Genomic DNA, 23,806 nt, shown 5'->3' with positions numbered 1-23,806 from the left:
TTTTATCGACAAAATTTGTAACGAAAAAAAAAAAATTCGTTGAAAAAAAATTATCAATAAACATTAATTTCAATTTAAAAATTACGTCGCTTCTATTATTCGACAACGCAAAGTAAAGTATCAAGGTTTTTTCCATCGTTCCTCGATTTTCTTACACAACGGTTTGCCGATTCTTCATTATTGCGAAATCGTTCGATAATCGAGCAACTTGCCGACAGTTTTTCTTATCTTGCACGAACGATCTGTAGTGTGGAACGGACGTTGCTGTATCCCCAAGGGATGCGAGGGCAGGCTTGTAGGAAACCGGGCAAAGTCGCGAAAGAGAGAAGAGTTTTCCTTGCCATCCCCTCCACCACCCCCGAAGCGAGAGGGAACTTTTCTCATTACAACGATCGACGTCGACCCAATTAAACCGAACTTTCCAAGCGAAATAGAAAGTCCCAACCAAACCACCGAGATTGCCGCACCTGAACACGCTAAAATATGACGCCATCCTCCCCCCCCATTCTATCTCTTCACCCCGTTTGTATCTGCTTCGTATATCCAAGAGTTATCCCTGGAAACAGATACGAATGTAATATGCATACATATACGCACGTAAATAACGTGTATCTACATGTAAAGTTCAAGCCAATTGGACCAAGTTTGTTCATTCACCCTTCTTCTCATTTTTCGCTGACCTTCATTACAGCTTCGGTGTTTTTTGCCCGTTTTTTTTTTCGCTTGCTCTCTGTTTCCGTCTAACATTCTTACTTGGCTTTGTACCTTTTTCATCGGTTTTTCTTCTTCATCTTTTTTTTTTTTTTTTTATGGATTACCCTCACCGTGTAATGAATTTCATTGCGTGTACGGTTTCGTTTTCCTTTTTCATTTACGTTGTGTTTTTCGTTTTTTGTCTGCGGTTAGGCTTACCCGAATCTAATTAAAATTCTGCCTTTCACAATATTATATATATATATATATTACACGTATAAGAATGCGATAAATACGATACCGTAAATATGAAGTTTGATTCAATTACGTGCCTAATTTAATTATTCGTCGTAAGTATAATAACGAAGAATAACATTAAACGGATGAAAATAATATTAATTATTTCTCGGAAGGGTTGGGTCAAGAGAGAGAGTGAGAGAGAGAGATAGATAAAATTTCTTCCACACACATACCTTTAAAATTTCCATTCTATTACAGATTAATTTTCAACGAAATCGTAAAACCGATTAAAATTTCAACATATTTGGACGTTGGTCAAATAGCTCGTGAAATAGCGCGGGTAATGCAATATCAATAGAAATTCGCCGACTGCCGAATGGTAGCAAAAATAATATTTATTCCAGCAAGTTCGATGATGCGACGTTATATAATAATTCGCGATGTCAGCCGGGTGAGTTTAACTCGCACACTAGCAAAATGGGAAAAACACAAACGCTACCCGGTTTTTTGCACCGTTTTCCCCGAGGGAAACCCGGCAGCCCGCCGCGGTTTCCGGTCGAGTTCGCTCCGCCCTTCTCATATCTTGGTAAACCCTCGACTACACAGAAATGCTGCCCCGGCGGTCATGGAGCGCAAGAAATAGTGCCAATGCCGCCTCTTCGGTATCTGGATAACCGCAAACGCGACGCGTCCTCCCTTCATATTGTTACTTCGAGTGAGCCCCACCCCCTCCTCATCCGCCTCTTCATCTTTCTACATTTTTTTCATTTTTTTTTTTTTTATTTTCCCCCCACCTTTTCTTCCGAAAGATTTTAAGCCGAATTTTTCGTCAGGACGAAGGACGCGTCGTTTTTCGTCCTTTTCAATTTGTTGTTTCAACCGGGGATTGTATTTTTATTTTATTTTATTTTTTTTCTTTTTCTTCTGATAACGTATGAAAATTGAATTGTAAATTTTTATTTGAGAAGAATACAAGCTGATATTTATGTTTGAATAAATTTCGTATTTATGAGGGGGTAAAAGAAACGGAAGTAAAATTCAAACATTTTTCAAAAAAAAAAAAAAAAAATAAAAAAAATGAAAAAATCCCTACAACAACAACGTATCGAGTATATTGAATAGAAAAAAAAATTGCGATCTTCTTTGGTATTCGTTAAAACTGTTCAACGTTTTTCCTCGCTATCCGCAGAGTTTCTTTATCGTTCGATGCAAGTTTTTGAAAACAAACGAAAAACGTAAAAGAGTAGAAATCAATCAATTACAATAAAAAAAAAAAAAAAATAAAAAAAATATATTAGACAATCGCTGTTCTAGATTGAGTGAATGAAAAACACATTGTTCTTCTCCACTGTATATAAATACTTTTCGTATCATTGCCTACTACGTTTACAACAGGTGGTGAAAAAAAAAAAAAAAAAAAAAAAACAACTAAATCTAGACCACGTTTGTAAAATTCCATGCGTTAAATACACATGAGGCGAATTTTAAAAATATTCCTCGTGCAATAACGAACGGAGTTAAGACGTGTAATTTATTACGATGGATCAGTTATTTTCCAGATATTCATAAATATATTACCGTAACACAAAGGTTATAATGATGTACGATTGTGAATTTCATTACAAGTTTGAAACACCTCGAGTTTTTATTATCGACCCAAGGTTACATATAATACGTCTAATTCTCCAAAACATATATCAATTCTGTGTTACACCAACAGCGGGACGAAATTATATTCGCATTAGTTTTGTATCGCATAACAAGTATAACGTTGTAGACAGAATAATTACAAAGGTGCGTGTGAGGCAGCTGGGAATAGAATAGACGGTGTTTATACAGAGCAAGCAAAAGATATCGCGAGTGTATTATATTTAGCTTAGAGCCGGCCGTGAAGCGAGTGTCGGAATCGCGAGAGGATGCCTGATATTAAAAGTCCATTAATCCGCGTAGATCGAGTTCGCAGATTACACTTGTGTTACATGTGCCTGAAATTAATTTATACGCGAGAAGTTGTGAATACAGATGAAGTGAAAAAGGTGAGGCAAGAGAGAGAGAGAGAGAGATAGAGAAGAGATGAATTGATAAAAGCTCTCGGGTAAAAATAAACTATACCCATACATACGTGCCGGTTAAAAATAATTTTTAATTTATTACCATTTGATACCTTTTTTTCCACTAAAAGGTTTGAAAAAAAGAGATATGAAAGGAAACGAACCGCAAAAAAAAAAAAAGAAAAAAAGAAAAAAAAAATTAAACGCATCAAATTGTAGAGAAACATTTGTCATGCGATTTAATTGATTCATGACGTTTCAAATACAATTTGTACGTATGCACGTATATATCTGTATGAAAATTCTAAAATTGATTCCCATTCTCTTACCTTCTCCCTTTACTTTACTGATTTCTCTCTTTCAACCCTTTTTGCACTTTACGCTCGGTTCAACGGGAAATTATTTCTGTTGTTGCTGTTATTATTATTATCATTATCATTATTATTATTATATACGTATACTGTGACGTATAATTGAACTCTGCAGAGTGAAAATCAATTGGCCACGATGTTGATTTCTTGAGAGAGAGAAGTTGATTTGATTTTTTTTTTTCAATTTTTTATAATTTATTTTTATTTCGCAACGATGATTGCTTCTTCCCTCGTCCTTTCTATCCGAGAATTCAATTTCTTCGAATATTGATCTTCTCACGGCATCGAATTATACACGAGTCTCGAATGATCAAAATTTCCATTGGCATACCTGGTTGATTATGAAACTTTGTAAAAAAAAATAAAAGCACAACAAAAAGAAAATGTCAGTTAATAGAAAAATGTGAAAATCGACGTTATAACGCTACGAATTGCATATGTAAATTCAAAACGACACTCGTCCTTCCGCCGGCTGCATCCCCCTCCACCCCCGTCTGATATATTAGAACCCCTTTCATCGCCATAGCGCACCGGACTCCGGCAGTGATTGCCTTTTTAATTAACGCTCCGCGAGACGCGTATATAACTGCTGTTCTACTCTTTTTTACTCCTTTTCTCTTTCCCTTGCCTTTTTCCACCCCTCGTGGCCGACTCGGTTCTTCGTTCTCTTTTCTTTTTTTTTTTTTTGCTGCGCGCCCTTGATCAACTTCCCGATGTTATACGTGTACGAATTTACTTGTTTTTTTTTTCTTTTTCTTTCTCTTATTATTTGATTGCAAGCTACGGTTTATGTATGTATTTCTCTTTTACCAGTTATACGTTTCTTTTTTTAACCTCTCGTTGGATGGTTACGATTACGCAGAAAACGTCACATCGCTTTGACAAACTATTATTTATTAGTTATGAAAACTAATACACGAAGATGAGTGATTCGGTGATCCGGTATCTTTTATTTCCTTTTACTTTTCATCAGCTTCGGTGATGCAAGAAAATCACTTTTTTCTCATTTCAACGAATCTCTAGGGTCCGAAAAATTGATTTTTTACAAAAACGTCGAACTGCCCGAAATAAACTGGTTGAAAAAATTAGGAACTTACAGGATTTTACAATCAAATGATGGGCATGAAAAACTGCCATGTCCTGTTCAATTTAGACTTCCGGTTTTTCTAAATCAACGATTATGTTTTTCCCAGATTATATGTTCATTAGAAATAAAATTTCTAACCTTTTATTTTTTATTTAATTTTTAAAAACTTTTTTCATTTGCCTCCCAAGTCCTGTGAGTTTCAGATTCTTCACTCGGCCGTTTTCGAGATCATCGCCAAAATTTGTCAGACAGACCGACGGACTCATTCATTTTTATGGCGATGAAAAGCATCGCGAAAAGAACCGTTCTTCCAGTTTACTTTTCATTTACTTTATTTTGAATATTCGATGAGCGTGTATGATAAAAAACCACCGTCTGTATAATTTCACGTAAATACTGTGTAAAATGATTTGAATCGCGAGTTTCGTTAAAAAAAATCGCCAACTTTCCGACTTGCAGGTAAAATAAAAATTTCCCATAGAATGCGGATGCGACTCGTGAGGTTTTTTTTCTCCATCGCTTCGTATAACCGTGTAGCCAGATGTGCGTGCCTGTCGCGAATATCACATGTACGAAAAAAAAGACGAATAAGATAAAAACAAAAAAAAAGTGAAAAGCAAACCAAAAAATAAAAATAAAAATAGAAATAAAGATCAACACGCGCAGGGTGAAAAATAGGAAGTAAAAAAAAAAAAAGAGAGAGAGAGAGAAACGGAGAGACGGAGACAGTCCCGGAAAGAAAAAATTTGTTTTCGCGGAGATTCGCGAGCAGTGTGAGAGGCGTTATAGGTGGCTGGAATACGAAATGGCGTCGAAGGGCTCGGAAGGAACGGCGAGCTTGGCGGTGGTATTGAAACGTCTCGGGGTATAAGATGGGCGCAAAGGACGAAGAGGGATGACGAGGGATGCGAGCGGGATATATCCGAGGGGTCCTTCGCCACACGCGGAAGCAATAGCGGAAGAAGAGTGGAGAGGAGAGGAGAGGAGAAGAGAGGAGAGGAGAGGAGAGGAGATGACGGTGTTTAGGGTTTCGAGTCACGGCCGCGAGTCACAGCCAGTTACAGCCAATAAAAAGAGATTAGGACGACGCTCCATTCTCCGGTAGCCTTTTTTTCTTTTTGCTTTTATTTTGCTTTGCTTTTTTACCTTCCTCGCCTCTCACCTTCCACCTTTCTTATCCTTGTTTCTTTTTATTTTCTTCGTCTCTTCTCTCTTTACCGTTCCCAATGGGGAAAAACGCGCGTTCAGGACGGTCTTCCGCTCTCTTTATCTTACTCGAGCTGTTTTTTTTTTTTTTTTTTGTTTTTTTCACGTGTACCTGCAGGGGTTGAGAGACAAGATGAAAAACGAAGAGGAGGGAGATCCGGAGTAAAGTGCGAATACCCTCCTACCGTTTCGGCTAATTCGAAATTTCGAGAGCGATGGAAAAACAAGAAATTTAAAAACAAAAAAAAAACATAAGAAAGAAAGAAAACCAAAATGTGTCGAGCTGTCGCATCGAAAGGTTTTTTTCTGTAACTTTGGTTGAATTAAGAGGGAAAAAAATTCTCCTTGAATTTTTCTTCTCAACAAGGACGAAATCGAGGAAAGGATCAGAAACAAGAATCGCTGACGACGCAGACGAGAGGATATGCCGGGCGCTCGGTTGGATTTTCGGGTCGCAATTTAGATTAGCAAACAGCAAGAGTTTGCAGCAAGGAGTGGTATTCGATGTCTTAGGAAGCCCATTCCGCCTGGCCTTCCCAATTCTCTCTTCCTCCCGATCAGCGGAGTCGCTCTTCTTATCTGACCGGCGGTGGCTAGGTGCAATTATCCGTACACGTGGTGATATCGGTAAACGAAGCTCGAACCGACTAAAGAACGCGAAACGGTTTCGAAGATAAAGAAACAGCTGAATTCGGAGAGGAACACGAGAAACGGCAGAAATAAAAAGTAGACGAAGAAGAAGAAGAAGGAGAAGAAACTCGCGGTTCTCGAATGCTCGTCGAGCTCTGCACCTCTTTGATTCATTCGGCGTCAGCAGCTGCTTTCAGAGCTGAGAAATCCGAGTGCAACTTCGACCATATCATGATCTCCAATTCGGTGAAGATTCGAGGATTATAGCTACCTCATTTTCTTTCTCTCTCTCTCCCCCTATGCAACATTTTTCCTTTTTCTTTCTCCTTTGAATTCAACGGAGGTAAGCGATTTGTCAATGTAATGAAATATATAACGTATACATGGGGAATTCCATGCGAAATCGACCAACGTCTGACCGTGATAATTTCTGATCTTGTTTAAAAAAATTTCTGCAATTGTCCCGACTCTGAAAAAGTACCCTGAATTTTCTCAGATTTTTTATTGAACTACTGAATTCTATACAAATATTTAAAGTGATTTTAGAAAGGACCTTTCTTAAAATTCTCAGGAACTTTATTTTCTATTCCAAACGTTTCAAGACCAGGCCTATGATGTGTCGATTTGTTTTTTCCATTTTTTTTCCAGCACTTTCAATTTTTACGCTCAACTAAAACATCGGTTGCAAGGCCTGAAGATTCCGGAAAAATTGTCAACACTTCTGTTTTTCACTTGGAACATTTCTAGACCGGTTCCAATATAGAGCGATTTTTGTCTATTTTTATGTAAATTGAACTTTCTTGTATCAACTTCATAATGAAACCGATTTTCAAATATTCTAAGTGAAAAATAGAAGTTTTGAGAATTTTTTCGTGAAATTTTCAGACTGTTTGAATAATGTTTTCGTCGATAGAAACGTTTAACAGTGATAAAAAGAAAAACCGAAAAAAGTCGACCCATCACGAGGACAGTCTTGAAATGTTTTTAAGAATTTTTAAGAATTGTTAGAGAATTTTGACAAAGGTCCTTCTCAAAATTCCTTGCAATATTTATGAATAATAAACCACTGACATGAAAAATTCAGGGTAACGTTTCAGAGTTGGAAGAATCGCAGAAAAAGTTTGCACAAAATCAAGATTGGTGAGGTCCAGACGTTGCATAGAATTCCCCATACGTATGTTGGTACAATAATTTTGTTCTGAATTAAAAAAGAAACAAAAAAATTACCTGTTATGTATAAATTCTCCCTTTTAGTTTCCGTTTATAATTTTCTGCATCGTTTATTCTTTTACTCGCTTTTTATAAGTACCTAACGAATAAGGGTGAATTGCACAATTTATGTATTCTAGGTACTTTTAACCAATTTTCATACATTTTATTTCCATTTCCTGTTTTCCTACCTTTTTTTTTTTTTGTTTAGTCTTTTTTTTTTTTAAATTTACTCTATTGGTTTCAACCTCGATCCGGTTCCCCGATTTCAGGATAAAAGTCAGTCCCTTGTTGGGTCTGCGATGGGATAGTTAGGATAAGTGATAGTCGGGTTCATTCCCGAGGGATTTCCAGCGCTGTATTTTTTTTCCCTTGATTTTTCATCGTATCGTTGATAAATTTTTTTTACTGTCAACGGTGGACGTAAAATATGCAAATTGATTAAACTCCGCACGCTGATTTAAAGAAAAAAAGGTAAATTGAACGAATATCGCTCATTTCTATATATCCCCATCTTCGTTGAGAAATAAACCGTACGCAGAGAGAAAGAATTTGTTTTCGCTTTTTTTCATTCGTGTAAGAGAATTCGATTAACGAAGTAAAACTGGACATTAATTTTTTTTTTTTTAAACCCTACAAGATATTTCTTTCTCTTGTCATATTTTGTAAAGTTATCAAATATATATGTTACACATATGTGTGTAATTTGCTTTTTTTTCATGCTTTTCTTGGCATCCCTTGAAATTTCTGAGAAAACGAAAGAAAAAATAAACAAAGAAATGAAAAAATCACGCAGCCTTGTCGCAGCTTGAAGAATGGGAAAAATTTCGCAATTTCGAGACGTTGCGAAGGAAATCGAAGAATCCTAGGTGAAATTCCGAATCATTTTTAGATTCGGCAAAGTGTTTAAAACGGGGAAGTAAAGAGGGATGGTAATTGACCAGCGGTAATTGCGGCCGGCGCGGCGGCGATCGGGGAGGAGGATGCTCTCGACTCTGCGTTACGGGCGATTTGAGGTCGAGGATGGCCAGGATGGCCAGGATGGCAAGGACGGGGCAAGAACGCCACTCGTGTTTTCCCTTGGCAATCTCTCGCCCAGACGGCCGGCGGACAGGCATGGCGGAATGAAACGGCCCGCCTCGAATCCCGTCGAACCCTGGAGGAGACCTGAAAATGTGGGAGTGTTTACCGCCTCACTTTGGGAAAGCGCTGGCAAACATTTGAAGGTCGGGAAGAGTGACCGCAGCTAACCTGAGCACAAACAAATCCTAGTACCAAACTACCGGCCACTCGCTCGGCCAATTCGACGCCCTGTTTCAATCCTGTTTTGCAATTCGAGATTACGCTCAAATAATCGGTATAAGCCGATAATGATATTTGTTCGAATTAAACTGAAATCCGAATATGAGTCTATCAGAATTTCGAACCTTATCGACGTGCGATAATTGATAATAAAGGGGGATGAATTTTTTAATTTTTATACCTAAAAAAACGTTTCAAGTATAAATATACACAAAGTAATAAATTTTTATTCTATATTTTCTTGTGTGTGTGTGTGGTTTTTTTTGTTTTTTAATTGCTTATAGAAACAATTGGTAAATTTATATTCATTTCGTTACGTGAATTTGGAGAGTATTTTTGTTCGGTACGAGGAGTTTTTTTGTTTCTCGGTCTGATAATTGAAGAGAAAAATTTTATTCGCTACGGCGTTTTTGCTTCTTGCAATTTCTATTTCCTTCGTGTTCGCATAATTCTTACTGCTTTTTTTTTTTTTTTCTTTTTTCTTTTTTGTTTTATCTCCGGCTAGTCTAGGAAACTAAATTGGAGAGAATTTAGGAAGAGCACTGGTGGCGGGTCTCGGTGTTAAAACATTCGAATTACCCTCGACGCTCTCGCCGAGCAATGAAATTAATTCTCGGTGTTTTGGAGCAGGAGTAACGAAATTATTCCGAACGAGAAGCGAACTCGGGACGTGTGTACGGCGAAAAAGATAAAGGGGATGAAAATATAGGGAAGAGGTGGAAGAGAGAGAATAAAATATCGAGGCAAGAAATTTAGAAATTCACACCTAGATATGTTTCAAAAATAGGTATATTATATATATGTAATTATTCAAGCTGAAATTTTTCCCATCATATTATTAGAATTATTGTTTACAATCTTAAATCAGTAATGAATTTTCCGACGGTATCTTTGGCTAGGTAATTATTTATTTGAAAATGCCTGTGCATAGTTACAAGAAACTTTTAATCCATGATTCGATGGTTAATTTGTAAATTTCCGTTTTCTTGACAAACAATCGTGTAGTTGATAAAAATTCTTTACGAATGATAATGATTTTACAATCTATCGACAACATTTCTTTCGTAGAAAGAAAAGAGCCAAAACTTCTGACTTGAATAACGACGTACACTTAGAGCTCACCGCAGGTTGAAACACAAAACCTGAACAATCTTTCTTCGGCTTCGTCTCCTTGTGACTTGTTACCCTTTTAACTACACGACAAGGGGAATGAGCGAGTGAGTAAGGGTCGTGCATAACATATAAGAAGTTTTTTCGGCCCGCCAAGGGTCAAGGTCAGGGTGAAAAAAAAGAGTAGAACATGGAAAAAAGGAGATCAACAAGAAGAGAAAAAAGAAAAGAAAACGCATAGAAGAATGGAAAGGGGAAAATTCTCGTCTGTTGTACTCATGCAAAGTAACGTGTGACACAAACTTGTAGACTGGAATTTCGGAAGCGTATATATACATATATGCAATTTTCGAAATTAAATTTTTATCAGAGCGGGCGCAACAATTTTATCAAGTTGTTTCTTTTTTTCTTTTTTTTGCTTACACCATATTTCAGGGTTATAAAAACGATATCCGTTTGGACGTATGGTGAAAAAAATTTGAACGAATTTTTTTTCGAAAACACGTTTTTCAAACTCTCAAGACAGATTACTTGAACACCGTTGCATGGATCGATTTGAAATTTTGACAGTAGCTTCGAAATTACATTCTCTATGGAAGTGTGTAACCTTTTTTTTTTTTTTTATTCAACGTAAACTTTTTTATATAAACAATGTACTTGCTTATTTTTTGGCTAAAAACCGATTCATTATTTTAAAAGTGTATTATATCTACAAAATTTGATTAGGCAAAAAAAAAAAATCCTACGCACCTCCATAGATTACAAAATTTTCAGTTTTTTATGCCAGGTCTTATACTTCGCAAGAAATTCATCCTCCCGTGAAGGAGTTTAAAAAAAAAAAATCGATTTCAAAGATTGGCTCTGTCGCGGCAATTTTGCACCGAAATGATGATAAAAAATTTTTTCTCCATACTTCATAATATACTTTAAATAAACCCTCCGAAGAAGAGGTTTTTTTTTTTTTTTTGGCAATTGGAGTGGCGTCATCATCCCTTAATCGCATAAATTTCCATCGCGATGCATCGTTTATGGTAGTAAAAACCAAAAACCGATTGAGAGTAAAAAATTATCGAGTTTGAAAAATAAATCGATTACTCTTTAGTCGTTCTTAGAGAACAGCCAACAAGACTGTTCTGTTATTCGGATCGGGAAGCTAGGCTGTATGGAGGTTCCGAGTTAGGCGCACCTAATCTTTTTCGGTTAAGTAATGGATGCCGTTCTGATAAAGTTCACCCTTCACCCTTTTCATCCGTGAGCCTTCACGTCGCACCCAGCGTCGTACCCCCGGCCTACTCTGTGTTCAACCCCCGCTTGCTTGCCGCCAGACTAAATTATACATACTTAAATGATGGATGGTGGTTGGGTACCCACTTAGCCTCTCTCTCTCTCTCTTTCCTTCGCTCTCTCTCCCTCACCATTTGCTCACTTCAACTCGCAAATATCTACCATGTCCCGTGCATAAAAATTCAAGCACAATATTTTGCACCCTTATATACATACACATGTATATTAACGTTCTTGTTTCAAAATATACTCTCGCATAATTTCCTTACTTTTCGATTCATTCGACAAATTGAGTTATTATACCTCGATAAGTACATTAATATGAGAATTACAAAGAATTGTTTATTCTTTTTTAAATTTTTTACGAAAAGAAAAAAAAAAAAAAAGAACAATGCCTGACGATTCATTCCAAAAGTTTTCCGTATGCCATTTCTTTCAACCTCCTTCTCCTGCGAATTCGAAATTAATTTTACAGCATATTCGGTGAATAATAAATCATTTTTAAATTAAGTGTACTTGGTAGATTGGTCGAAGCAGTGAAAAACTTGACTCGATATGTACATGCAAGAGTTGGAAACGAATGACGTGGGGCATGATAGCCTTTTTCCTTTTTTCGCTCTCTCCCTCTCTCTCGCTTCCCCTCTTTCTACAACAGTTCCGTATTTCAGGGGAGAGAAATCTTTACGCCGCAGAGATTAACGTCTCGCGTAAATAAGGGGGATGAAATAGGAAAAAAGAAGCATAAGAGCGAAAGAGCGTGAGGAGGTAAAAGCAAAACAAAAAATAAAACAAAAAAGAAAAAAAGGTGGGGAGTGAATAAAGAATCGGTATACCGGTGCCCACAAATCTCCAACTCCCCTTCTTCCGCTCCTCCGCCCTTCTGGTAATTACCGATTAGGACCAGAGATAAGAGGCTTTGACGCCCTTGTATATATGAAAAAAGGCAAGAAGAAAAGAAGAAGACGAAAGAGAGAAAGAGAGAGAAAAAAAACAACACCGACGTCGAGTCGAACAAAATGCAAAAAGAAATGTTTTTGAAGCGAGAAGTAGCTGACAAAAAAGAAGTATAAGATATAGAAGATAAAAAAAAAAAAAAATAACCGTACACGTGCCCAAACAAAACCATTCTTCTCTTACATATATATATATATATATATTATTAGAAGAAAAAATTTGACGGAAAATTTTTGTCTCTCTTTCCCCTAGTCAGCTCTCAAACAGGCTTGTGGGGGGTTAAAAAAAAAAAAAAAAAGCTCGTACGGCTTGAAAGACAAAATGTGAAATATGTAAAAACGTTCTGAAGGATGTAAAAGAAAAAAAAGTACAAGAAGAAGAAGAAGAAGAAGAAGACGATGCAGAAGGATAAAAGAACGAAAGGAATCAACGACAAAAAATGAGAGCTAACAAAAGAAAAAGGTAAAAAAAAAGGAATACCAATGCCATTTCTGGCACGCGCCTCGCTGCTTATCATCCCTATATATTGCTCCATCTTTTTCTCCACTCTTGTCCGCTCCTCTCTCTACGCGTCGTCGCGGGGTGTCGGGGGTTTATAATATTCGAGATGGAATCGAAGAAAATCGAGCTGAGCTGAGCAAAACTTGTGCAATCAGCACGAGCGCCCGAGCGGTGAGAAAATCACAAGGGGACTGCAGGGACAAAGAGAAATAGTCGGAAGTCGGTGGAAAGGGATGTTTCACTTGATTCCGACAACCGTACGTATCCACGAGACTAAATTGTAAGTGATCACGACTATCGCGCGATTTTCCTACTTTTAGGCCACTCGCTGCTGCACCCTGAATCAGGAAAATAACCAAACACGTTCAAAAAAATTATAAATAAACTATGCGAAACGGACGAACGCTTTCCGAGTTTCATTCGCTTGGAATTAATCCGCTACCACAGGTAATTTCGAGTCTATGTGAAGTCATGCGATGATCACCACAGCTCAATTTTCCGTACACCTGACATAATTTGGATTCATTTGAAGTCGTGTAAACGTCAGAATACCACGTCAAATACTACCGTGTGTACATCAACCCGTAGTGCAGGTCCGCCTCAAGCCTTCAACTTTTGCACGAATTGTATACCTACCAACGATGGATTCCCTCGGGCAATGTGCGTTACTTCCGCTTCTGAATAGGAAAAACCTCAGTGAAGGGTGGTTGTATAAGTTGTTGGAGATGCAGTACTTATACGAGTGTAAGGTAGATTGTTTACGGATCCCTCTGGCAGTTCTCGTAAACGAAAATCAGTATATATACGGGGTAATTTACGAGGGTACAAAGAGGCTGGAGGCGGGGGTGCGATACGTTACTTTGCGAGTAGGAAACCCAGGGTTACTAACTCCAGGCTGCCGAACCATCGGCCGACTTGACCGTGAACATAAATCAACTCTGCATAGGCTCTGATTTTTCGCCGTTTCGTTTTCAAGAAAAAAACTCCCTTCGCTTTTTCATCCGATGTACATTACAACGCTAAAAACAAAATTACAAACTCCAAGTACGTGAATCATTGGTATGCCTACGGATCATCAAAATTTTTTAACTTTCGGTCAATTTCGTGCCACAGAAATCGCGAGCTTTCGATACAGTGTTTTTTTGTCAATTTTTATCTGTCATTTAAAAATAAATCATTCAGGTTAATTCGAATTTGTCCCGATTTCACTGACCTCAACGGTATCGAAGAAATGAAAATCGTGGGTGCAAACGGTCCTCAAGTATACTTTGTTAATTTTAACTGACCTTTCGATCGAAGCATTCAAAAATGTTTGTACAAGGAGACGTATGAACTACTATTAAAAGACAAAATATTTCGTCCAGTTCAAATTTTATTATCAAACTTGTTGGAGTGAGTGAACGTGAGTTAAATTCCAGGTCTTGATCGTTTGAAAAATGAATGTGTACTTTAACGTTTGATTTACTTAGTTCTAACAATTTTCATCAAAGGCAAACACCCTTGCAATGAAACATATCAAACCAAATTTGATTATAATTATTAGAATCGAGTAAATTAAACGTTAAAGTACACATTTAATTGCCCAAACGATCATGACCTCCAATCCAACATTTGTTTTAGTAATTCACTCGAACAAGTGTAACAATAAAATTTTCATTTGATGAAACTTCATACCTTTTAATAATGATTCATAAGTCTCCTTGTACAAACATTTTAAATTATATTATACGCTATGAAGATGGTCGAGCATGCTTTGACCGAAACGTCAGCTAAAACTAATAAAGTATACTTGAGGACGATTTATACCCACGAGTCTTATTTCTCCAATAATTGTCTAAAGTCGAGAAAAAATGTCACATTAATTGAGCGGTATCGATATTTTAACGAACGAAAACTGTTTCAAAACAAACTTTCAATGACGGTCCGTCGATAACTAATTCGGCAACATAATGAATAATGATCATATCCATTATTTGACAAGTCAATTATGTTAGTGCAGCATTTGGTTAATATTGCTTTGAAAGTCAAGTGGCAGCTTGGCGCAATAATCATACAAATCCAGACCAAGTGAAGTCACTGTAATTCAGAACTAACAAGTGGGTAAAAGTCTCGATCAGATAAAATCGTACTAATGGTCACTTCACTTTATATCCTAATTTGTGTCTGCATTATTTTTCAACGGGCTTAAAGACGTCTTTGTTATCGGCTCACTAACAATCGAGGTTATCTCGCATACTCGGAATGCACGGTTCAGTAATTCCTAAATGTAGAGCTAACGTATACGAATCCAAGTCGACTGGATAAGCTACTTCACTTGCGTCTCCCACTTTACGGTCGAGATTTGACGGTCTATCCATCATCCGGATAATAATTTGCTCAGTTACGTTGGTAACTCAGCGAAGTGAGTTTCCGAGTTTGGTATCAGAAGTGTGATGACGTCGCAGTGTAACGTGTTTGTTGTTTTCGCAATTTTGGTAAGCTGTTACCATTGCGGTGATGGCGCGAGAATATTGGGCCTATTTCCAACCGCCTCGATAAGCCATCAAATCGTGTTCCGTAAGCTGACGTTAGAATTGAACAAACGAGGCCACGAACTCGTCGTCTTGACAACGGACCCGGTCAGAGATCCAACTTTGAAGAATTACACCGAGATAGACATCAGCTTTCTTTACGAGAAAGTGACCTTGATAGGTAACATAGTTGATTACCGGGGGAAATTCGACTGGTTCGATATGGTTTTAGCAAATGAGCCAAAGATGCGCCCTCAGATCGCTCAAGTTTTCGGGCATCCGGAGTTGAAGAAATTGTACGAACCGAACAGTGGTGAAAAGTTCGACTTGATATTGATGGAGATATTCATTACACCCATCTACTTGGCTCTTGGTGAGCGATTCAAGGCTCCTGTGATCGGTAAGTAACTTGGTCCGAATGACCTCTCGAAAATTGAACTTTCTGTAAGCGTATATGCTTATGGCAGGCATTGCGAGCACGACTTTGCAGATACATTTGGAATATGGAATCGGCAATCCTATACTGTCATCACACCCATCGAACTGGGGAATAACAGAGACGGCTGGAGCATCGTGGATGTTGTGGGAACGGTTGAAGAACTTCGTGAAATGCTGGAAACATATTCACTATATGAGGACTGTAGTTTTGTCAAATCAACAGGAAATGGCAGAGAAGTTTCTCGGGACTGGTGTATCCAATCTAGCCGATTTGGAGAAGAACATTAGTTTGATTTTTGTCAATCAGCAGAGACCGATATCTTTTGCTAAACCGAGCGTACCGAATGTTATCGAAATCGGCGGCATGCACGTGCCAGACACGATAAAACCTCTGCCTACAGTATGGAATAGTTGTTGTTTTTTTTTTCACAAAAATGTGGATGAACCAACAATTCTCATTAACGATACGGTGTTTTCATTTCCTATTACAGGATCTTCAGAAGACTCTGGACGAAGCTTCCCAAGGTTTCATTTACATGAGTCTCGGATCAAACGTCAAAAGCAACATGTTGTCGGAGAAAACACGAGACGCTTTCATAACCGCGTTTTCAAAGCTTCCTTACAAGGTGATATGGAAGTTTGAGGATGACCAGCTCAAAGGCAAACCGGACAACGTGATTATCCTGAAGTGGGCGCCGCAACAGGCAATTCTGGGTACTGAAATTCACTGCGGATTGGACGAATGAACGCCTTCTGTAACAGGCGCAATGTAAGATTGATAGATCTCGCCATGATTTTAATTCTCAATCACGTCTGCCTAGCTCATCACAATATCAAGCTCTTCATATACCAGGGCGGACTCCAGAGTACAGAAGAGGCAATTTCACACGGTGTTCCTTTGGTCGGGATACCAATCATGGGTGATCAAGATACGAATGTGAAAAAAATGGTATCTCTTGGCGTTGCCAAGAGCATAGAGATCACTGACACGAATGCAGACGATATTCTGCTCGCAATACGTTCCGTTGCACTTGACGACAGGTGAGATGATCTTGGCTTTGAGTGCACAACCTCTCCTAAACACACATTACCGTTCACATTCATATTTCAGTTACAAACAGAGGATGTTGAGTTTACGCTTCCTGATCAAAGACAGACCTTACGATACACTCGAGAATGCGATTTGGTGGACGGAACACGTGATACGCCACAGAGGCGCTCCACACCTCCTTTCCACAACCGCGAACGATCCGTGGTACCAACGTCAGGACATGGATATAATAGCGTTTCTTTCCGCTACATCCGTTACAATTTTAATATCGGTATTACTAATAACCTACAAATGTATTATTTACAATATCAAAGCCTTCAGGTACCGGCCAGTTAACAAAAAAGAGAAAAGAAATTAGCCTCATCTTGCAATCCACGCTTACGATGACTTAGACCACTTTTATAATCAATATTCAGGTTCCAATTTCACGATTCCACGTCATTAATTTCATCAAATAAATCTTTAATAGTCATAAATCGATTATATCTGTCCAGCATTCTCTTATCTTGAATTGCGTAAGTCGGCTTTGATAGCAAAATATTTGCTCGATTGTATCAGGTTGAAGGAAGTAACCAGTTTTATGATCCCACGAATTTCGGAATCAGTCTTTATCCATTGTACGCCAATCGTAAATAACGTATCCGTACCGATACTATTTTTTCCTATTGATGAAAAGCGCATTGTCTCTCATTTACGTATGAATATATGTACGTTGGCATTGGGTGATCGTCCATAACGCAGGACTTGAGACCCATACGAATTAGACTCTTGAAACAAGCTCTATCGAGTGTGTGACTTTACCTGTATCAAGATGTCACCGTCTCTTATTGTCGCTGCATCGGCGTTTTTCGAGACTGCGTTGCACTCTATCGTCAACGTACGCATCATTAAAAATTTGGTTGAAAAATAGCTGAGTCTGACCAGCGGGAAAGGTTTGACTTGGTATTGAAAGAGATTTGTCACTTACCCAAATCTTGTTGGCTCTGGTCATCAGTCTGTTAGTCGTTCCGACATCAAAGACCATTATAATTCACCGAGTTCTTCAGTCCTGTACAAATTAGACACTGTTTAATGCTACAAGTTTGCTAGTATCGAGAAGAAAGAAGCGAAAAATATCATAGATCATGGATACTGGAGCGTTGTATTAACTTTATCGAAGGCCTTGAACACAGTGGCAGATCTTTTTTTCGCTCAGATTGTGTAACGACAGACTTTAATGCGCTGTAATATATACCGAAATTTTTAAATATTCTTTATTATTATTGTCAGTGACTTTTTCACAAATAGGCGTCGTCAGAACAATCAAAACATCGGGATTTATTCGCGAGCGGAATGTTACCAGTCCCGAGGTATTTCGGCGTTGCGCAACGAGTCAACAATAATTAGACCCGTTCGTGACAACGTCTGTTCGTTTAGCAATTTTTACTCTGGATCCTTTAATCATCAAAGTCTTCAACAAATGATGGAAAAGTCAACAGTTACCAGGTGACACGAATGGAATTGTGATGTTTTTGATTGGACTGGACACGGTGAAGCAGAGTGTAATTACTGAAACTGTGACTTGCATTTTTTCAATTTTGCCAAATGATCAGTTGGCGGTAGGTTGAACGACTGACTAAAACTGAACCATGGATCAGCCCTGAATGAAATTCGTGCCAAGCCGATCGCACAGGACGTCAATTTATTTTTTTTTCTAAGTTTGTACGGAAATTCGAAAAGACAGGAGGAGTATATAATGGCGTACGAAGTCACCATTGGAAGTCAGAACTTCCTCGTAGGGAACAGGGCGAAAGAAGTTTTTATAAGCATTTATCTTTGGATTTTCTCTGCTTATTTCTTTTCCTTTCACTCTCTATCTACCTCTCGAGTCCTGCAGTGTCGCCCGGTTTAATCCCCCTACTATTGACGAAATTCAACCCCATATAACGTGCATCTTCACGTCCCTCAACGATATCGTCGTTTTCATCTCATGACGATTTATTGACATTGAGTAAAACAAGCCAATGGTCCGGAAAAATGAATCAATTAACACCATTTTAATCTGCTTCGAAAAGTGCATCGAAATAACCACGTAACACTGGAAATTGCAATCCAAAACTCCGACCTTCACTCACCAAATAATTGGATCCTGTCAATGTTTGTATAAATAATCCCTGTTTGCTGAAGAGTAAACGCGAAGTTGTAATGCGTGAGCGTATTTTTTTTTTATCTACAGTGTGTGTACAGAGCGACCCTACGTATAACGTCTCCGTACTTATCTCATACACTGAATACATGCCATCTCACTCTAAATCTTCTATTTGGATGTTCAGATAGGAGGGCTGTACCTATTTGCAATATCTCGCTGATAGAAAATCCCTCGGCTATTATAAACCAAGGCTAACTGATGTTACCAGCAATTTGGGTTTTGGGAGTGATAGTAGTAGCTGCTGGTTTCGGGAGATCGAGATCTTGAGAGGAACGCGATTCAGTCTGTGAATTCATCAGTGCGAAGATGTCGTGCCGTGTTATTTTCATCGTCTTTATGCTATTAGCGAGTGATTGGCACTTCGGCGAGGCAGCGAGAATATTGGCTGTGTTTCCTACAGCCTCTATAAGTCATCAGATCGTATTTCGGAAGCTGACACTGGAACTGAACAAACGAGGTCATGAACTTGTCGTGGTTACACCGGATCCGGTCAACGATCCAACTCTGAAAAACTACACGGAAATTGATGTCAGTTTCCAGTACAATGACAAAGATAGTTTGCCAAATATAATAGGCATGCGAGGAAAAGTCGACTGGTTTGGGTGGTTGAAGGTTCAAGTACCGATGATAACCAGGCAAGTAACTAAGATATTCGAGCAGCCAGATCTCAAGAAACTGTACCATCCTAACAGCGGCGAGAAGTTCGATTTAATATTGATGCAAATGTTTTTCACCCCCGCCTTCATGTCATTCGCCGCACGATTCAAGGCCCCAATGATTGGTGAGTGAGTCAGGTTTATGGTAATTACTTTGTATCCGTTATAAAATCCTAACGAAAGAGACGAAAACTTTCTGTTCACACATACCAAGCACAAGAAAACAAATTTGAACTTGCTGGTGATGAGAGGAATTAACGACAAGAGAGTCGGGGCGGCTAGGAGGTCTAGTGGAGTAAGGCTCCGGTCAAGCATCTCTAGATACCAGGTTCGATTCCTGGCTCCGTCGTTAATTTTTCGAATTCACCTGATTTTCAAATTTATATCTCCGACATCAAATCCTAACCTTGATTAAAATCGAAATCTCTGTAATTTTGATCAAAGGTATCCACAGTGCGAGTCTGCAAACATCCATGCAGTACGCGATCGGCAATCCAATATTGCATTCCGATCCGTCAAACTGGCAGCTGGATATGAAGTTCCCCGAGTCATCATGGATACCGTGGAGAAGATTGGACAACTTCATCCAAAGTTGGAGATTCATCCACTATCACAGGACCGTGTATTTGCCAAAACAGCAGAAAATCGCTGAGAAATATCTAGGAATTGATATTCCGGACCTCCACGACTTGGAGAAGAATATCAGCTTGATATTCGTCAATCAGCAGGGGCCGATTTCTTTTGCCAAGCCGAACGTACCGAAGGTTATTGACATTGGTGGCTTTCACGTCACAAATAAGATAAAGCCATTGCCAAAGGTATAATCTGAGAATTCCATTCATCTAAATTATTTTGAGTGGATATACTCTTGCATAGTTTCATGAAACTGTTCTCATTATTTTGACAGGATCTTAAGAAGGTCTTGGACGAAGCTACGCAGGGTTTCGTGTACATGAGTCTTGGATCAAACGTCCATAGCAAAATGCTACCCGAAAAAGCACGAAAAGATATCGTCATTGCGTTCTCGAAGCTTCCCTACAAAGTGATTTGGAAGTTTGAAGACGATACGCTTACAAATATACCGGAAAACGTGATTATCCTGAAATGGACACCACAGCAGGCTGTTCTCGGTAAGAAAAATATACGGAACCCGGTTGGATAAGATTACTAAATTAATATACTCAATTATTTCCAATAGCTCACCCAAACATCAAGGTATTTATATACCAGGGTGGACTTCAGAGTACAGAAGAAGCCGTTTCAAACGGTGTTCCTTTGATCGGATTGCCGGTTATGAGTGACCAGGACATGAATGTCAGGAAAATGGAGTCTGTTGGTGTTGCTAAGAAGCTGGAAATTACTAACATAAACGAGAAAGATTTCTTTGAGGCGGTACGCACTGTTGCAGGTGACGACCGGTAAGATTCTTGAGGCTTCACGAGTTCCCTATCAATGTTCTCATTTTCCTCCATGATTTATATGTACGAACCCTTTGTTATTTTAAAGATACAAGCAGAGGATGCTGAATTTGCGTTCCCTGCTTAAGGACAAACCTTACGATATGCTTGAGAACGCGGTTTGGTGGACGGAACACGTGATAAGACACAGAGGTGCTCCATACCTACACTCCACAACCGCTGACCAGCCGTGGTATCAGCGTCAGGACATGGACATAGTAGCATTTCTTTCCGCCATGTTTGTCATTTTATCAATCCTATCGCTATTTATTTTATATAAGTATGTAATTTATAGTCTTAGAATAGACAGTGACCCGACAGTCGAGAAAAGTAAGAAGCGGAATTAGATTAATCGCTACAGTTTACATAATGCATTTTCATTTGCTGACGCAAGTCGGTAGTTTGATAAATATTCCGCTGTAACGCGAATATGAAACAGTAAGTTCACTTTCCATTCAAAGCTATTAACGAATTCTGCTGAAGTTGACTGAGACTGATCTTGATGCTCGTTGTGCAAACGTCATCACACCTCATCCACGAAGTAAGAAGGATAACTTAAGTTCAATTTTTGGCAATTTTTGTAGCCAGGATTACTGAATCTCATCAAAATGAATATATTTGGGGCATTCCATGATGTTTCGATCAAGATTCTATGTCGATATCTCAAATTGGATTTCAAGTTTTTTATGTGAAAGTACGTGACTAAAAATTAAAATGCCAATTTTCTTCAGAATGTTTTAGTCCCAGCGTTTCTGAGGTATGAAAACGTGAAAAACGTGAAAAAAAACCACTTCCTAAAATCTGTAAAAATTTAGAAAATTTGTATGAAATATTTTTAAAAAATGGTGACACCTATTGAAAGATGGAGATTTCATAAATTTTGAAGGATAAATAATAAATATGATGAAACAAAAACAAAAACTTCATATTATTCGATTGCATTTTTGACATATGGATGAAAATGAACGCTCATTATAATATGGGCCGAAAAATTTCATAGCTCATCCCAACATCAAGCTATTCGTGTACCAGGGTGGACTCCAGAGTACGGAAGAAGCCGTATCGCGCGGTGTGCCTCTGGTCGCGTTGCCGGTAATGAGAGACCAAGACGTGAACGTGAATAAAATAGTGTCACCACGGATGATCTACTGGATGCGCTAAGTACCGTTGCACGTGGTACGAGGTAAGATTCTTAATTTTCAATTCGTTGATATAGCAGACTGGCCAGCGGAAAAAGTTTGACTTGGTATTGAAAGAGGTTTGTCACTTACCCAAATGTTGTTGGCTCGGGTCATCAGTGTGTTAGGTGTTCCCACATCGAAGACCTTTATAATTTATCCGAGTTCTTGAGTTCTGTAAAAATTAGACACTGTTTAATGCTACAAGTTTGCTAGTATCGAGAAAGAAGCGAAAAATATCATAGATCATGGATACTGGGGCGTTGTATTAACTTTATCGAAAGCTTTGAACACAGTGGCAGATTTTTTTTTCACTCAGATTGTGTAACGACAGACTTTACTGCGCTGTAATATATACCGAAATTTTTAAATATTCTTTATTATTATTGTCAGTGACTTTTTCACAAATAGGCGTCGTCAGAACAATCAAAGCATCGGGATTTATTCGCGAGCGGAATGTTACCAGTCCCGAGGTATTTCGCCGTTGCGCAACGAGTCAACATTAATTAGACCCGTTCATGACAACGTTTGTTCGTTTTGCAATTTTTGCTCTGAATCTTCTGCTCCGGATCCTTTAATCACCGAAGTCTTCAACAGATGATGGGAAAATCAATAGTTACCAGGTTACACGAATGGAATTGTGATGTTTTTAATTGGACTGGACACGGTGGAGCAAAGTGTAATTAATGAAACTGTGACTTGCATTTTCGCAATTATGCCAAAGGATCAGTTAGCGAGAGGTTGAAAGACTGAGTCAAACCGAACCATGGATCAGCTCTGAATGAAATTCGTGTTAAGCCGATCGTACAGCACGTCGGTTTCTTTTTATGCTTGTACGAAAATTCGAAAAGGCAGGAGGAGTATATAATGGTGTACAAAGTCACCATTGGAAGTCGGGCCTCCCTCGATTCAATATTCCACTCATTAATCATCCCTTTCAACGGTATACCAGCCCACTCACACACATAAATTCAGCCTTACCATCATCGCAAGATCAGCCGGGATACGAGCGAGAATTTTTACCGTGGTAAAACAGGCTGAGAAAATGGTGTATAGAAAAGCTAAGAGACAAACAGAGAGAGAGAGAGAGAGAGAGAGAGAATATATGACGATGAAGAAAGACTGAGACAAGGGGTGAAAAAATTGGATCGCAGGGGACAGGGCGAAAAAGATATTTTTATGAGCGTTTATCTTCGGATTTTCTCTGCTTATTCCTTTCCCTTTCTCTCTCTATCTGGGTCTCGAATCCTTCAATGTAGCCCAGTTAAATCCCTGATTATTGACGAATTTAAACCCCATATAACGTGCATCTTCACGTTCCTCAATGACACCGTCCTTTTCCTCTCACGGCAACTTATTGTCGTTGAGTAATACAAGCTAATGGTCCGGAAAACGAACGGATTAACACCATTTTATTCTACTTCGAAAAGTGCATCGAAGCAACCACGTCACACTGGAACATTCAATTCAAAAATCTGACGTTCACACACCAAATAATTGAATACTGTCAATGTTTGTACAAATATTCCCAGTTCGGGAAACGCGAAGTTGTCATGAGTGAGCGTTTCTTTATCGACAGAGTGACCCTACGCATAACGCCTCCGTACTTACACGTCATATACTGAATATATGCCGTCTCACACTGAATCCTCTATTTGACCGATCAGATACGATGGTTGAACCTATTCGC

General features: G+C 38.6%; 2 protein-coding genes across 2 annotated transcripts in view; one reads left to right on the top strand and one right to left on the bottom strand.

Annotated features, from left to right (window-relative positions):
* LOC124295532 overlaps window positions 1-17,806 on the bottom strand; it is a 65,505-nt gene extending 47,699 nt beyond the window's left edge. Inside the window, exon 1 of the mRNA XM_046745939.1 lies at window positions 17,605-17,806. The gene's annotated coding sequence lies outside the window, so the exon portion shown is untranslated. The remainder of the gene's footprint in view (window positions 1-17,604) is intronic.
* On the top strand, window positions 15,003-21,859 carry LOC107222352. Its single transcript, XM_046745349.1, has 11 exons — window positions 15,003-15,548; window positions 15,616-15,986; window positions 16,078-16,300; window positions 16,408-16,627; window positions 16,698-16,994; window positions 17,907-18,122; window positions 19,092-19,606; window positions 19,926-20,299; window positions 20,389-20,611; window positions 20,680-20,899; window positions 20,988-21,859. Exons 1-11 carry the CDS (start codon window positions 15,071-15,073, stop codon window positions 21,283-21,285), a joined length of 3,435 nt encoding a protein of 1,144 aa, XP_046601305.1. The 5' UTR covers window positions 15,003-15,070; the 3' UTR covers window positions 21,286-21,859.
* Window positions 21,860-23,806: the final 1,947 nt, after the last annotated feature.

This window comes from Neodiprion lecontei, chromosome 7 (genome assembly GCF_021901455.1).
Source record: "Neodiprion lecontei isolate iyNeoLeco1 chromosome 7, iyNeoLeco1.1, whole genome shotgun sequence".
NCBI classification, from domain to species: Eukaryota; Metazoa; Arthropoda; class Insecta; order Hymenoptera; family Diprionidae; genus Neodiprion; species Neodiprion lecontei.
Note: the sequence above shows the minus strand (reverse complement) of the source record. Positions and strands in the feature narration are given on the sequence as shown.